Here is a 15384-nt window from a genome sequence, read left to right on the forward strand (position 1 = left end):
ACTCTCTGAGTGAAAGTCCCTTGCCTGTTACCATCTTCTCTCTCTTCTTTACTCAAGCTCTGGCCCCTGGTCCTATCACTGTCAACTCTGTTGAATAATTCATCTGCACTTAATTTATCCATACCTTTCATTATCTTAAACCTCTCTACCATATCTTCTCATAACTGCCTCCTTTCTAGTGTATAAAGCCCTGTCTCCTTCAGCCGCTCCTCATGGCTGATATACATTTTTTGGCGACCAAAACTGCATACACTATTCTAGTTGTGGCCTCACTAAATTCCTGTACAATGTTATCACCACCTCTTTTGATTTATAAATGATCCCCCTCTGAATACAACCTTAAAACCTATTTGCTTTACCTATTGACCATGTCCTCATTGACGGTCATTGAAGGATGATCCAGAACTGCAGGGTCTACCGGAGTGCTCAGTTCCTCAATACTGACCACAGGCTTGTTGTAGCAACTCTAAAGCTTCACCTTAAATCCTGGAGAATGGTACCATCCCAGCCTAGGCTGGATGTTGGCAAGCTCAGGGATGAGAGAGTAGCTGAGTAGTTTGCGAACAGGCTGAGTGGACACTTGGGGGGTCTGGGTGCTTTGGGGGGGTCCTGAAGAGTTGTGGAGTGCCTTCAAGACCACCGTCCTTGATGTTGCCGGTGGATGTCTTGGAACTCACCGCAGGGCAAAGAAGAATTTTGTCTCTCAAGGGACACTGGATACCATTGACCAGAGTTGAAACGGGGCAAAGCTCCAGGGATCTGTGGCATCCATGCTGAACTTCTCAAGGCTGGTGGAAATGCTGCACTTGTGTCGTTGCATGCAGTTTTGTGCTCTGCCTGGAACACAGGCATCATCCCAACTGATTGGAAGAGGGACCTTGTTGTTCCTCTCTGGAAAGGGATGGGTGATCGCCAAGACTGCAACAACTACCGAGGGTGACGCTGCTCTCAGTGCCGGGCAAGGTCTTTGCTCGGATAATTCTTGATAAGGTTCGCCACCATCTGCTTGAGCACCAGCGTCCAGAGCAGTCAGGCTTTTCACCAAAGAGGTCAACGATTAACCGTATCCGTGCTCTTCGTGTCCTCACCGAACGCAGACGAGAGTTTCGGCAGGGGCTGCTTTCAGCCTATGTTGATCTCTGTAAAGCGTTCGATTCAGTGAATCGGAATGTCCTCTGGAGGATTCTTGGTCATCGTGGGGTGCCACCAAAACTGATCGATCTGATGTCTGAACTCTACTCTGGTACTGAGAGTGCTGTGAAGTGTGGTGGTATCATCTCTGACTTATTTCCAGTTGTTACTGGAGTTCGTCAGGGGTGTGTACTGGCCCCCACACTTTTCAGCACTTGTATGGACTGGATTCTAGGGAGGATGTCGGAGAGATCAAGCTGCGGTGCATCGTTTGGGAATGTCAAGATCTTGGACCTTGATTTTGCAGATGATGCAGTCATCTTTGCTGAGACTTTAGATATCCTTTTAGGGGCCCTCGACGTGCTGAATGAGGAGTCTGAGCCGCTGGGATTACGGGTTTCTTGGGTCAAAACTAAGATCCAGGCTTTCGGTGACATCTTGGATGCTGCTGTCCTGTCTGTGTCTGTTTGTGGTGAGGGTGTTGAGGTCGTGGAGAGATTCACTTACCTTGGCAGTGATATTCATGTCTCTGCTGGCTGTGAGTCAGAGGTCAATAGACGTCTGGGTCGGGCCTGGGGAGTCATGGATTCACTGGATCATGGGGTGTGGCGCTGCCGGTACCTGTGCGGGAGGACGAAAGTCCGAGTCTTCAGGTCCTTGGTACTTCCATTCTTGCTCTATGGATGCGAGACTTGGACTCTGACCAAGGATCTGAGACGGAGACTTAATTCCTTTGGTACCAGGTCTCTTCGGAGAATCCTTGGCTATCGCTGGTCGGATTTTGTGTCCAACAAGCGGTTGCTGAGAGAGACTTGGATGAGATTTGTTACCTGCATAGTCCGTGAGCGTCAGTTGCGGCCGTATGGACATGTGGCTCGTTTTCCTGACGCTGATCCTGCTCACCAGATTCTCTCAGCGAGGGAGTCTCATGAGTGGAGGAGGCCAGTGGGCCGACCACGTGCCTCGTGGTTGCAGCAGGTTGACCATCATCTCAAGGAGATGGGGATGGGCCTGGCATCTGCCTGGGGGATGGCCAGACAGAGGCCCCTGGAGTACCGGCGGAAAGTGGACGCAGTGACGCGCTGTTCTGGCACATGCTCCCATACCTGACCTGACCTTTACCTATAGCTGCCTGGCACTGTGCTGCTTGCTTACCTCTCATATCTATTACCACCCCCAGATCCTTCTCCTGTGTGACATGCTCCAAAATTACCCCTTGCATCCTGTAATCTCTCTTTTCATTGTTCTTTTAATGCAGCTTAAAAAAAAAAAAAAAAATATACATATATATATATATATATATATATATATATTTGCATGTTCTTTCTAAATTCCTTCTTTCCTGTTCCATTTGATTGCAAAGAAAAACCTTTCCTATCCATATCTTCTTTAGGAGCAGGATGGTTGAGAGGCACACATACCTGTCTCTTAGCTGTTGAGCCTGAGTTTGACTCCCAACCCAGCTCAAAAATTGTCATCCCGGTGTTTCACAGGCAGGGTTATTTATCATTTGTTGTTCTCCTCTTCCCTTTGTAAGGGGTAAGGTCCAATGGCACCGAGCTTCTGCCTACCTTGGCCACGATACTCCTCCATTTCCCTCTGTCCTCAGCCAAATCTCTCCACTCTCCAACCACTCCCACCTTACTGATATCACTCCTCACACAATCCTCCCATCTCAACTGGGGTCTATCTCTCTTCCTCCTACCTTGCTCCATCAAACTATCTGCTCTCTTTGCCATTCTCTCTTCCCCCATCCACATCAAGTGCCCAGCCCACCTAAGCTGGCATTTCTCCCTGTCAAGCTCATCTGCACACCATCTCCTCCCTCAGTTCATCCATCTTCCTCACCACCCTCTTCACTTTCGCAATTCTCCTGACCCAGTTATTCTCACAAACCTGCAGCCTCTGTTGTTGTCTGTCAGTGCCACGATTTCCAGACCATAAAGGTATGTCAGTGTTGCACATGACATCAGAACCTTCCCTTTCAATTTCCTTGATATTTTTTTGTCTGCCATTAATCCCTCATCCCTCTTCCACAAATTTGCACCCACCTGAATCCTCAACTGCACCTCTGCCTCTGACTTACCATCCCCGGTCACTGTTCCCCCACAGATACTCAAACCTATTTCTCCATCTGATCTCCTTCCCCTCTAACCTGATATTCATTTAATTTCTCTGCTGCCCAACCCACATCACCTCAGTCTTCTCCACACTAATCTTCAGCCCATGTTTCTCAAATGCCTCCTTCCACTCCCCCAGTACTTCCTGCATCTCCAGTCAACTTTCCCCACAACAGCCAGATCATCTGCATACAACATCGTCTCCAGAATACCCTTCATGCTTACCTTCCTGCTTTCCAGCTCCATCACCATGATAAACATTCGTAGGCTGAGAGCGCTTCCCTGTCTCAAACAGATGTTCACACTCAACTCCTCAGACATCTGAGGACCAACCAAGACTCCCTTCATTCCCTTGTACATCCCTTCCACCAATCTAACTTCTGCTTCTGTAACTTCCAATCTAACTTCCACTCACATCCATTTCAGTGTCGCCATCACCATCTCTCTCGGGACAATGTCATAAGCCTTCTCCAGGTCCACAAATCCCAATGCCATTTCACCTTGCAACTTCAACCTCTTCTTCACCAGCTCTCAGCGTGAACATTCCATCCATTGTCCCGCTACCTTTTCATTAGTGGTGGATATTAAAGACCCCATGGTGTCCTTCGCGAAGAGTAGGCAAGCTGTTGCCGGCACCCTGAACAAATTACAAATTTCTACCCTGAATAACTACTGGGAAGGCAGTGGCGAACTACTCAGTATCACCTTTGCCAAGCAGCCAAGGACCCTCCTTCAGACAGAGCACACAATAAGTCAATCTCTCTCTCTCTCTCTCTCTCTCTCTCTCTCTCTCTCTCTCTCTCTCTCTCTCTCTCTCTCTCTCTCTCTCTCTCTCTCTCTCTCTCTCTCTCTCTCTCTCTCTCTCTCTCTCTCTCTCTCTCTCTCTCTCTCTCTCTCTCTCTCTCTCTCTCTCTCTCTCTCTCTCTCTCTCTCTCTCTCTCTCTCTCTCTCTCTCTCTCTCTCTCTCTCTCTCTCTCTCTCTCTCTCTCTCTCTCTCTCTCTCTCCTCTCTCCTCTCTCCTCTCTCCTCTCTCCTCTCTCCCTCTCTCCTCTCTCCTCTCTCCTCTCTCCTCTCTCCTCTCTCCCTCTCTCCTCTCTCCTCTCTCCTCTCTCCTCTCTCCTCTCTCCTCTCTCCTCTCTCCTCTCTCCTCTCTCTCCTCTCTCCTCTCTCCTCTCTCCTCTCTCCTCTCTCTCCTCTCTCTCCTCTCTCCTCTCTCCTCTCTCCTCTCTCCTCTCTCCTCTCTCCTCTCTCCTCTCTCCTCTCTCCTCTCTCCCCTCTCCTCTCTCCTCTCTCCTCTCCTCCCCTCTCCTCTCCTCTCCTCTCCTCTCCTCTCCTCTCCTCTCCTCTCCTCTCCTCTCCTCTCCTCTCCTCTCCTCTCCTCTCCTCTCCTCTCCTCTCCTCTCCTCTCCTCTCCTCTCCTCTCCTCTCCCTCTCCTCTCCTCTCCTCTCCTCTCCTCTCCTCTCCTCTCCTCTCCTCTCCTCTCCTCTCCTCTCCTCTCCTCTCCTCTCCTCTCCTCTTCTCTCTCTCTCTATTGTTATCTTTTCCAATTTGCTACTCTCTTAATGTTGTGCACGTTTGGTGTGGATGGTGTTTCTCCATTTCTGTCTTTCACTTTCCTTTTTCCACTTCTTTCAAATTTCTGCATTCTGTCACTACCTTTGTGTTTCTTCCACTCACTTGCTCTGTACACCTCAAATTTGGCATTCATCAGTGTGAACATTTACTTCCACATTATACTTGTATTTTTCCACGGTTTCTGTGCTATGTTTTACGGTTAAGTCATTCCTGTCTGATCGTATGCTTATTCTGATGTGTTGGAAGAATGAAAAAAACTAAAAACATTAAGCAATGTAATTTTCCTTTTGGGTGCAGAGAAAGACAGTTTGAGTTGAAATGGATACAGGTTTTATGCACCACGCTCAATGGAAACAAAATGGCGTCAAATTGCAAGTTGTAGCTACTCCCAGAATATACCGAAGAGACTCGAGGTGAGGGTGGGGTGGGGAGAGTTAAATTTCACATCTTCAGGGAAGAGGCTCTCTAAAAAATAATACCTCCTGTATCATTTGATGCACCAAAATAAATGTTATGCATTCACTGAACAAAGCCTGGTGTTGGCTTAACGGCAGAGGTGGCTGGCTTAAGATATTAGGGTCTTGAGTTTGAGCCCCTGTCAGGCTGTTGAAATAACACCAGGTGAGTTGACCTAGCCAGTCATCCTTCCAAGATCAGCAAAATGAATATCAGCTTATTGGGGTAATGAGTCATTCGAGTACCCTGCGTCGGAGTGGCGAATCGTCAAGGACTACTCCTGAGACAGATTAAACTGCCTCTGCAGTCCCATGCACCTCGTAGCGTGAAAGGAATGGTTGCAAACTAAACACATGCAGAGGTACATTTACATTCAACTTGGTGCACTTTTTTTCTCACTTCCACCAGATGATTTGCGTGCTTTCATCCTACAGTTGCCCAGTTTTCATTGCTGGAAACTAGGTTCAAATCCAGTGGGGAACTCATGAAGGAAATGAGATTCAAACTTATTTGTGTGTTATGAGGCATTCTCCTTGCTGGTGGGGGAGGGTGGGGGTGTTTAGAAAAAACTGGCTTGCATTAATAGTTGGAATGAATAACCTTTGGGATTTCCTACTGTTGCCTGGCAGCTAATATTGACCATTTAGTTGCTGCCCATATCCTGTATGTCACATTTTGTTGTTTAAGCTGTTGGCACATCTGAGTTGCAGTCAATTATCCTACACATTCCACAGATGTAGAGCAGCAGAACAGACGTGTAATTATTTGTGCAAGTTGAAATACTGCAGGTCGTATTGTGACCGAGTGTGATGAAGCGAAATATAAAATCTGTTTTGTGATCCTTTGTAGGACCTAATGGATGACACTGTCGGTGAAGAGGAGTCTGGCCTCGATGAGCTCGGTGGGCACTTGGCACCCTTGCCTCGCTATGGCAGTGATGACGATTGCTCAAGCGCTACATCGGCTGGCTCCTTGGGAGCCGAAAGCGCAACAGGGACGCGGCCTCCTGAGACTAATCGCCATGGAGTCGAGAGCGTCATGGAGGAAATGCGCAAACTGCATGTTGCACACAACCATCTTGAGTACTCATTGCAAGAGATGAAGACCAGGCAGCAACGGGAGTTCAACGTGCTAAGTCAGTCACTGCATGAACAGCATTACAGGTGACTTTTAAAACATTTTGCTTAAAGTGTAAACTGATTTTTGTTTGATGCTTGTTGGATTTCCAGGAAATTCTTATCGCAACATAAAGGCGTACACCTGCATTGCAAGGATGGTGATGTAATGATGCCATTTCAGCTCGAGAATCATTCGAAGTTATCTGTTGTATAGCAGAAAGAAAGCAGGGTGGTTGAACAGGTCGGTCAGGAGTGCTATTAATGATAAGCCGAAAGCATTTATTTGGTATAAAATACTTGGACGAGGATTGGACTTTTGTATCAGTATAGGAATATGCAGACGCAAGTTAAAATAAGTGGGAAAGCCAAAAAAGAATACAAGGATTTGGCAAACAATATCAACACTAATAACTGTGTGTGTGTGTGTGTGTGTGTGTGTGTGTGTGTGTGTGTGTGTGTGTGTGTGTGTGTGTGTGTGTTTGAGTGTGTCCTCCATAACTCCAAAACCATGAAACCTATCAGCCTGAAACTTTGCATGCATGCCAATAATACTCCAAGGAAGTACATGACTGAAAATTGAGTGTTTGGGTTAACACTCATTTTGAAGATAATTATCGGCCTTTAATTGGATTCGCTATATATGCTAGATATCCCTTATTGTCGGGTTTTCCGTGTGTATGTGTGTGTGTGTGTGTGTGTGTGTGTGTGTGTGTGTGTGTGTGTGTGTGTGTGTGTGTGTGTGTGTGTGTGTGTGTGTGTGTGTGTGTCTGCAACGCGAGGCTCCACAGCACAAACCAGCGAACCGATTTCGATAAAACTTTGCCAACATGTGTAGTATTTGTTGGGAATGTGGGCATTTGAATTTCGTTGCCGAGCAACAACCTGTGCAGCGGCCGAAAAACCGCGTTCAGTATTTTCAATACTTGTCCTTCAGTTTTGAATGTAGAGAAGCGAGACTTTGGAATTAAACACTTTGAGATATTTAGAAAAATTTAATTGAGGTTTTATTTTTCAAGTGGTAGTCCTTCAAAAATCGGGTGTCCATTCACCGTCATTTTTTATGAGGGGCTTAGGGAAAGTGGGAGTGGCGTAGGAAAGTGGGCGTGGCGTAGGAAAGTGGGCGTGGCTTATGGAAAATATTGTGCAGCTCAGGAGGTGTGGTCAAACCAGAGCATTGAGAGAAGTTTATCAGGTTTTGTGTGTGTGTGTGTGTGTGTGTGTGTGTGTGTGTGTGTGTGTGTGTGTGTGTGTGTGTGTGTGTGTGTGTGTGTGTCTGCAACGCGAAGCTCCACAGCACAAACCAGCAAACCGAGAATTTATTTATTTACCTAAAACTATTCTGCAGCCACACACCACCTCCAATTATTTATTTATTTACTGAAAATGATTCCCCACCCACACACCACCTTCAATTATGTATTTATTTACCGAAAACTATTCCAGGACCCACACACCACCTTTAATTATTTATTTATTTACCAAAAACAATTCCCCACCCACACACCACCTCCAATTATTTATTTATTTACCGAAAACGATTCCACGATCCACACACCACCTTTAATTATTTATTTATTTCCGGAAAACGAATCCACCACCCACACACCACCTCCAATTATTTATTTATTTACCATTTCGGATTATCCCGACACACCACCTCCAATTATTTATTTATTTACCATTTCGGATTATCCCGACACACCACCTCCAATTATTTATTTATTTACCATTTCGGATTCTCCCAACACACCACCTCCAATTATTTATTTACCGTAAACGATTCCCCACTCACGCACCACCTCCAATTATTATTTCCGAAATCTAAAGATTTCGTAAGTATATTGATGACTTCCATTTCTGTTTGTTACTTACGAAATCTAAAGATTTCGTAAGTATATTGTTGACTTCCGTTTCTGTTTGTTACTTACGAAATCTAAAGATTTCGTAAGTATATTTATGGCTTCCGTTTATGTTTGTTTGTTTGTTTGTTTGTAGGCACGATAACTCGAGAACGGAAGAAGCTACCAATGTCAAATTACACCACGTGATTCAGGAGGGTGATGGCAAGTGCTGATTAGATTTTGGTCAAAATCGGTCAAAGGTCAAGGTCACAGTGAGGTCAAATATTCGATTTTTGATGGTTTGGTACAGATAATTCGAGAACAAAAGAAGCTACCAATGTCAAATTACACCACGTGATTCAGGAAGGTGATGGCTTGTGCTGATTAGATTTTGGTCAAAATCGGTTTAAGGTCAAGGTCACAGTGAGGTCAAATATTTGATTTTTGATGGTTTGGTACAGATAATTCGAGAACAAAAGAAGCTGCCAATGTCAAATTACACCACGTAATTCAGGAAGGTGATGGCTAGTGCTGATTAGATTTTGGTCAAAATCGGTCACAGTGAGGTCAAATATTAGATTTTTGATGGTTTGGAAAAGATAACTCGAGAACGGAAGAAACTACCAATGTCAAATTACACCACGTGATTCAGGAGGGTGATGGCTTGTGCTGATTAGATTTTGGTCAAAATCGGTCAAAGGTCAAGGTCACAGTGAGGTCAAAAATTCAATTTTTGATGGTTTGGAACAGAATCATGGTAGAAACTTCTGGTTTGCATCGCTGCCTTCTCCAGAGACAGCTTTTATTAGACAAAGTCAGAAGTCAAGTTGACGATTTCGAAAGTACCAGTCTATGACTGCTTGTTTGTTTTTTTGTTGGTAGGCACGATAACTCGAGAACAGAAGAAGCTACCAATGTCAAATTAAACCATGTGATTCAGGAGGGTGATGGCTAGTGCTGATTAGATTTTGGTCAAAATCGGTCAACGGTCAAGGTCACAGTGAGGTCAAACATAATTCCGTAAATTCAAGTGGAGAAATGGAGTATTTTTGCTTCGCTTGGCGTTACGAGTTCGTTTTAACTTCAATTTTAATTTTGTCTTCGGTTTTTATGATCGCTTACGACGCTTCAAACTCGGTTGTCGAAATTCTGGTAAAAATCGGATGTTTTGGAGACGTTTTAAGATTGTATAAAAAATATTTCACTCGATGCGTCAAGGGTCGTCCCATGAAGCAGTGCGCTCGAGCAGACGCGTCGTTGAGTTACGTTAAGGTATAATTGCTTGGAGAATGGAGATTTTTGCTTTGGTCAACGTTACGATTTTTGATGGTTTGACACAGAATCATCGTAGAAACTTCTGGTTTGCGTCGCTACCTTCTCTAGAGACTGCTTGTTTGTTTGTTTGTTTGTTTGTTTGTAGGCACGATAACTCGAGAACGGAAGAAGCTTCCAATGTCAAATTACACCACGTGATTCAGGAGGGTGATGTCTAGTGTTGATTAGATTTTGGTCAAAATCGGTCAAAGGTCAAGGTCACGGTGAAGTCAAATATTCGATTTTTTGATGGTTTGGTACAGATAATTCGAGAACGGAAGAAGCTACCAATGTCAAATTACACCACGTGATTCAGGAGGGTGATGGCTTGGGCTGATTAGATTTTGGTCAAAATCGTTCTAAGGTCAAGGTCACAGTGAAGTCAAACATTCGATTTATGATGGTTTCGTACAGAATTATCGTAGAAACTTCTGGTTTGCGTCGCTACCTTCTCTGAAGACAACTTTTATTAGACAAGGTCAGAGGTCAAGTTGACGATTTCGTAAGTACCAGTCTATGAATGCTTGTTTGTTTGTTTGTTTGTCGACACGATAACTCGAGAACGGTAGAAGCTTCCAATGTCAAATTACACCATGTGATTCAGGAGGGTGATGGCTTGCGCTGATTAGATTTTGGTCAAAATCTGTCAACGGTCAAGGTCACAGTGAGGTCAAACATTCGATTTTTGATGGTGTGGTACAGAATCATCGTAGAAACTTCTGGTTTGCATCGTTACCTTCTCGAGAGACAGCTTTTATTGGACAAGATCAGAGGTCAAGTTGACGATTTCGTAAGTACCAGTCTATGACTGCTTGATTGTTTGTTTGTAGGAACGATGACTCGATAACGGAAGAAGATACCAATGTCAAATTACACCACGTGATTCAGGAGGGTGATGGCTAGCACTGGTTAGATTTTGGTCAAAATCGGTCAAAGCTCAAGGTCACAGTGAGGTCAAACATCCAAAACATTCGATTTTTCATGTTTTGGTACAGAATCATCATAGAAACTTCTGGTTTGCATCGCCACCTTCTCCAGAGACAGCTTTTATGAGACAAGGTCAGAGGTCAAGTTGACAATTTCGTAAGTACCAGTCTATGACTGCTTATTTGTTTGCTTGTTTGTTTTTAGGCACGATAACTCGTGAACGGAAGAAGCTACCAATGTCAAATTACACCACGTGATTCAGGAGGGTGATGGCTAGTCCTTATTAGATTTTGGTCAAAATCGGTCAAAGGTCAAGGGCATAGTGAGGTCAAATATTCGATTATTGATGGTTTGGTGCAGATAACTCGTGAACGGAAGAAGCTCCCAATGTCAAATTAGACCACGTGATTCAGGAGGGTGATGGCTCATGCTGATTAGATTTTGGTCAAAATCTGTCAAAGGTCAAGGTCACAGTGAGGTCAAACATCCAAAAAATGATAACCTGTGAACGGAAGAAGCTACCAATGTCAAATTACACCACGTGATTCAGGAGGTTGGTGGCTTGCGCTGGTTAGATTTTGGTCAAAATCGATCAAAGGTCAAGGTCACAGTGAGGTCAAACATCCAAAACATTCGATTTTTGATGGTTTGCTACAGAATCATCGTAGAAACTTCTAGTTTGCGTCGCTACCTTCTCGAGAGACAGCTTTTATTAGACAAGGTCAGAGGTCAAGTTGACGATTTCGTAAGTACCAGTCTATGACTGCTTGTTTGTTTGTTTGTATGCACGATAACTCGAGAACTGAAGAAGCCACCAATGTCAAATTACACCACGTGATTCAGGAGGGTGATGGCTAGTGCTGATTAGATTTTGGTCAAAATCGGTCAAAGTTCAAGGTCACGGTGAGGTCAAATATTCGATTTTTGATGGTTTGGTACAGATAACTCGACAACGGAAGAAGCTACCAATATCAAATTACACGACGTGATTCAGGAGACTGATGGCTAGTGCTGATTAGATTTTGGTCAAAATCTGTCAAAGGCCAAGGTCACAGTGAGGTCAAACATCCAAAACATTCGATTTTTGCTGGTTTGGTGCAGAATCATCGTAGAAACTTCTGGTTTGTGTCGCTACCTTCTCAAGAGACAGCTTTTATTAGACAAGGTCAGAGGTCAAGTTGACGATTTCGTAAGTACCAGTCTATGACTGCTTGTTTGTTTGTTTGAAGGCACGATAACTCGAGAAAGGAAGAGGCTTCCAATGTCAAATTACACCACGTGATTCAGGAGGGTGATAGCTAGCGCTGATTAGATTTTGGTCAAAATCGGTCAAAGGTCAAGGTCACAGTGAAGTCAAACATAATTCCGTAAATTAATGAGGAGAAATGGAGTATTTTTGCTTCGCTCGACGTTACGAGTTCGTTTTAACTTCGATTTTAATTTTGTTTTTGGTTTTTGCTATCGTTTGGGACGCTTAAAACTCGGTTGTCGAAATTCTGGTAAAATCGGATGTTTTGGAGACGTTTTAAGATTGTATAAAAAATATTTTACTCGACACATCATGGGTCGTCCCATGATGCAGCGCGCTCGAGCAGAAGCGTCGTTAAGTCACGTATGGTTTTGCGTGTGCGTGCTGACGGTGTTTTCGATAAAGATGGTGTTTAAAAGTCATTTTTTTTATCCCAATAAAGGTTATCGCCGCATGCCTGACTCGCTGAGCCGTCGGATTATGTAAAGATTGTTAGTGGAAGGCCGAATATTACGGTTTTGTGACTTTGATAAAATATTATTGAATAATTGCGTGGAGAAATGGAGATTTTTGCTTCGCTCGACGTTATGAGTTCGTTTAACTTCGATTTAAATTTTGTCTTCGGTTTTTGCGATCGCTTAAAACTCGGTTGTCGAAATTCTGGTAAAAATCCGTTGTTTTGGATCACTGTAATATAAAAATCACTCATTCAACCAGTTTGAATGGAGAAAAGGAGTCTTTCCACTGTTTTGTGTCACTGTGTGTACCGCAATGAGCATGGAGAAAAGAAGGACGACCAGAGAATTTTCTGAGGAGGTCAGAGACAACATTGTAGCCAAGCATGGATAATCTCAAGGCTACAAGTCCATCTCCAGAGCCCTTGATGTTCCTGTGTCCACTGTACGCAATGTTATCAGGAAGTTTAAGGCCCATGGCACTATCGAAGATTGCAGCGAAGGATTGTGAAAATGGTGGAGAAAGCACCTCCATCAACTGCCAAACAGATTAAAGCTGAACTTCAGACACAAGGTACGACAGTTTCAACTTTCAACTCAACTTTTCAACTGTCGCCAACTCGATGAAAGGGGGTTCTATGGTAGGAGACCCAGGAGGACCCCACTGCTGAGAGAGAGAGACATAAGAAAGCCTGACTGGAGTTTGCCAAAACACACCTGAACAAGCCAAAATCCTTCTGTATTCCATCAGGTACGGCCCCAAAATTTAGCCAACAGTACCACTCGGAGTGGCCAAGGTTCATGGATACCATATGAAAGCTCTGCTATTCAGGAACACATTTCTGCCTGGTAGCAGTCTAAGTCATAGCTTTCACCCTGAAATATGATGTTGAAAAGATTGCCTATTGATTCGATTTTTAACAATATGTATATGTTGTACAGACATACTGGGTTTCAGAAGATCAAATGTAAGCTCTTGTAAACAGTTTATTTTGCAGTTGCAGCCACCATATATTACACTGTAATCATCATCATCATCATCATCATCATCATCATCATCATCATCGTCATAATGAAAACAACTTGACTTTTCATCAAAATAAATGAATTATTTCATCAAAATAAATGAACATAATCATAGAAATCATTAGCATCATCAATTGCAGAAGAATAATTAATAAAGATCAAGTTCATCCACATTATCAGCATCATCATGCACAACCGTGTCCTCTCCCTCCTCAGATGGCTGGTTGTCGCATGTCTTTAGTTTGCAGAGCTTGGAGCACCTGAGCTTATTCATCAAGCAGGTGCACTCAGGCAGTCGGCATGAACTGGAAGAGTCACAAGAAAGGAGTTCTGTTACAGCTTCTGGAGCTGGTGAACTGTCTAACCAGTCAATTTTAAGTTTCTGCTTGCCATCATGTTCTTCATATTTCCAACCATGACCTTTTAGTGATGGGATGTTAGGTCTGGCCTCAAGGCTCCTTCTCCATATGGCAGTTTGGTAATTTTCTCGAAGAATGTGCTTGTGGAGGTTATCTGCACAAGGTGGCAACTGGTGAGGATCGACTTGGCCATTTTTGCTGGTGAACAAGTGATAATGCAGCTCATTTACATTATTCACACTGGACTTGGAAGCATATCGTCAGCAGGTAAAAGCCTCCAACCTCTCAAGGAGTGACGGAGATGCTGTCCAGTCCTTTCCGATCTCCGTGAACATGCACTGAAGGTCAGAGGTTTTTTTTTTTCAGTATGTTCAAGGAAGCAATCTTGCCACGTCAAGCTAGTGTACTGACACTGTCACATCCAGTGAGCGCATGCATTCTTCTTAATGCTTTGCAGAGTGACGATCCAAGCACAGACTTGATTTTTTTTTCATGTCCATGTAATGTGAATTTGCCTGTGATCCATATTTCAGATTCAGAGTTGCAATGATGTCTTCCGTGAAGGCCAGTCGGAGCAGAAACACACCAGTGTCATCATCTATGAGTACAATAGGCTGGAAGTCTTGAACTGCTGCATGAGCCGCATGTAAAATGAGTCACGTATCTGCCTCTTCTTGTGAAAGCAGAGCTCTGGGACCAGAACACTTAATTTGTGTGTGATTTTGAAGCAGTTCTCTTCAGAGGTTATATAAGAGAACCTTTCCTCTTGGTTGTTCTGTGTATTTTGGCTGCTTCCACTCTTGTACAAGAAATTCAATGAGACTGGTTTTGTTTGGAGGTGCTGAGAGAAATTTCTTCCACTGGACTACTGTCTGCTTTGCTGTGATGGTCTTCAACTGTATAGATCCAGTGTTTGTTTGTCTGCCTTATCTTTCCACTTTTTTGGTGGAATTCTCTCTGTACGGGTCAAAGACAATATTAATACGAGAAGACTGAGAAGCTTCGTTGACAGCCTTTGAGGGTATGAGAGAGGCGATGTCACCAAACGTCTTGTACTCACATTTTATCTTGTGCACAAGTGCCATTCCATCAATGAGACACGCCGACTTTGGTTGTATGAATTCCACAGGTGAGATGTTTTTCCTGAGTTCCTTGGCGAGAGCTGATTTGTTGATTTTTCCTTGGTATGTCATCTGCAGTGGCTAGGGACCATGGAAGTGGACCAAAGGGATGCTTCAGAACCTCTCGCACGTCAAGCTGTCTTTTCTGTGCCATCACTAGCATAGTGCTAAACAATTTGTTAGTTGACCGGAGAATGTTTTCCTTTCCACTGCCAGACTTTAATCTTGTCGTTTTGTTTACATCAGTGAAGGTTTTAAGCTTCCGCTCTGGACGCCGGTCAGAAAAATTCATTCGAGGAGGATCACTTCCTAGATGGTCTTCCTTGAAGGAATTGTATGCTGTCAGACCATGGCACATTTGCTGTTAAAAGATCTGTGGTAACAGGCTCTGGGGCTATAGTAGCATTGCTTATGTTGATGAGGTCTTGTGATTCTGTGAAGGGATTTGCGAGATCACCGATTGTGTCCACTAGTGACTAAACAGCTCGTTTATCCTTTGAAATATGTGATTGTTGCAACTCAGCATGTTGTAGATCAGTGTGATTCATGGAAAGAATGTCTCTTAAAAGCCTGACAGCATCTTCTATACTCTGCAATGAGATAGTAATGAGAGACTGCCCTCATATTCAGGCTGAATCTACAAGTTCCTCCAGGGGTCTTGGTGTCTTTGTTGATGGTCTTCTCAATTGTA

General features: G+C 44.0%; 1 protein-coding gene across 8 annotated transcripts in view; it reads left to right on the top strand.

Moving 5' to 3' along the window:
• The window catches only part of LOC147018026 (transmembrane and coiled-coil domains protein 2-like), a 109187-nt gene that overhangs the window by 75252 nt on the left and 18551 nt on the right, over positions 1 to 15384 (top strand). For all 8 annotated transcript variants that reach the window (XR_015062225.1, XR_015062226.1, XR_015062227.1 and 5 more), the window contains one exon: positions 6133 to 6446. Coding sequence is in view for 5 of the 8 variants with exons in the window: in XM_085897242.1 (XP_085753368.1) it covers positions 6133 to 6446 (314 nt within the window). In the remaining 3 variants the exon portion in view is untranslated. The remainder of the gene's footprint in view (positions 1 to 6132; positions 6447 to 15384) is intronic.

This window comes from Eptatretus burgeri, chromosome 10, assembly GCF_056783735.1.
Source record: "Eptatretus burgeri isolate ZD-2024b chromosome 10, Ebu_testis_v1, whole genome shotgun sequence".
Lineage (NCBI taxonomy): Eukaryota > Metazoa > Chordata > Myxini > Myxiniformes > Myxinidae > Eptatretus > Eptatretus burgeri.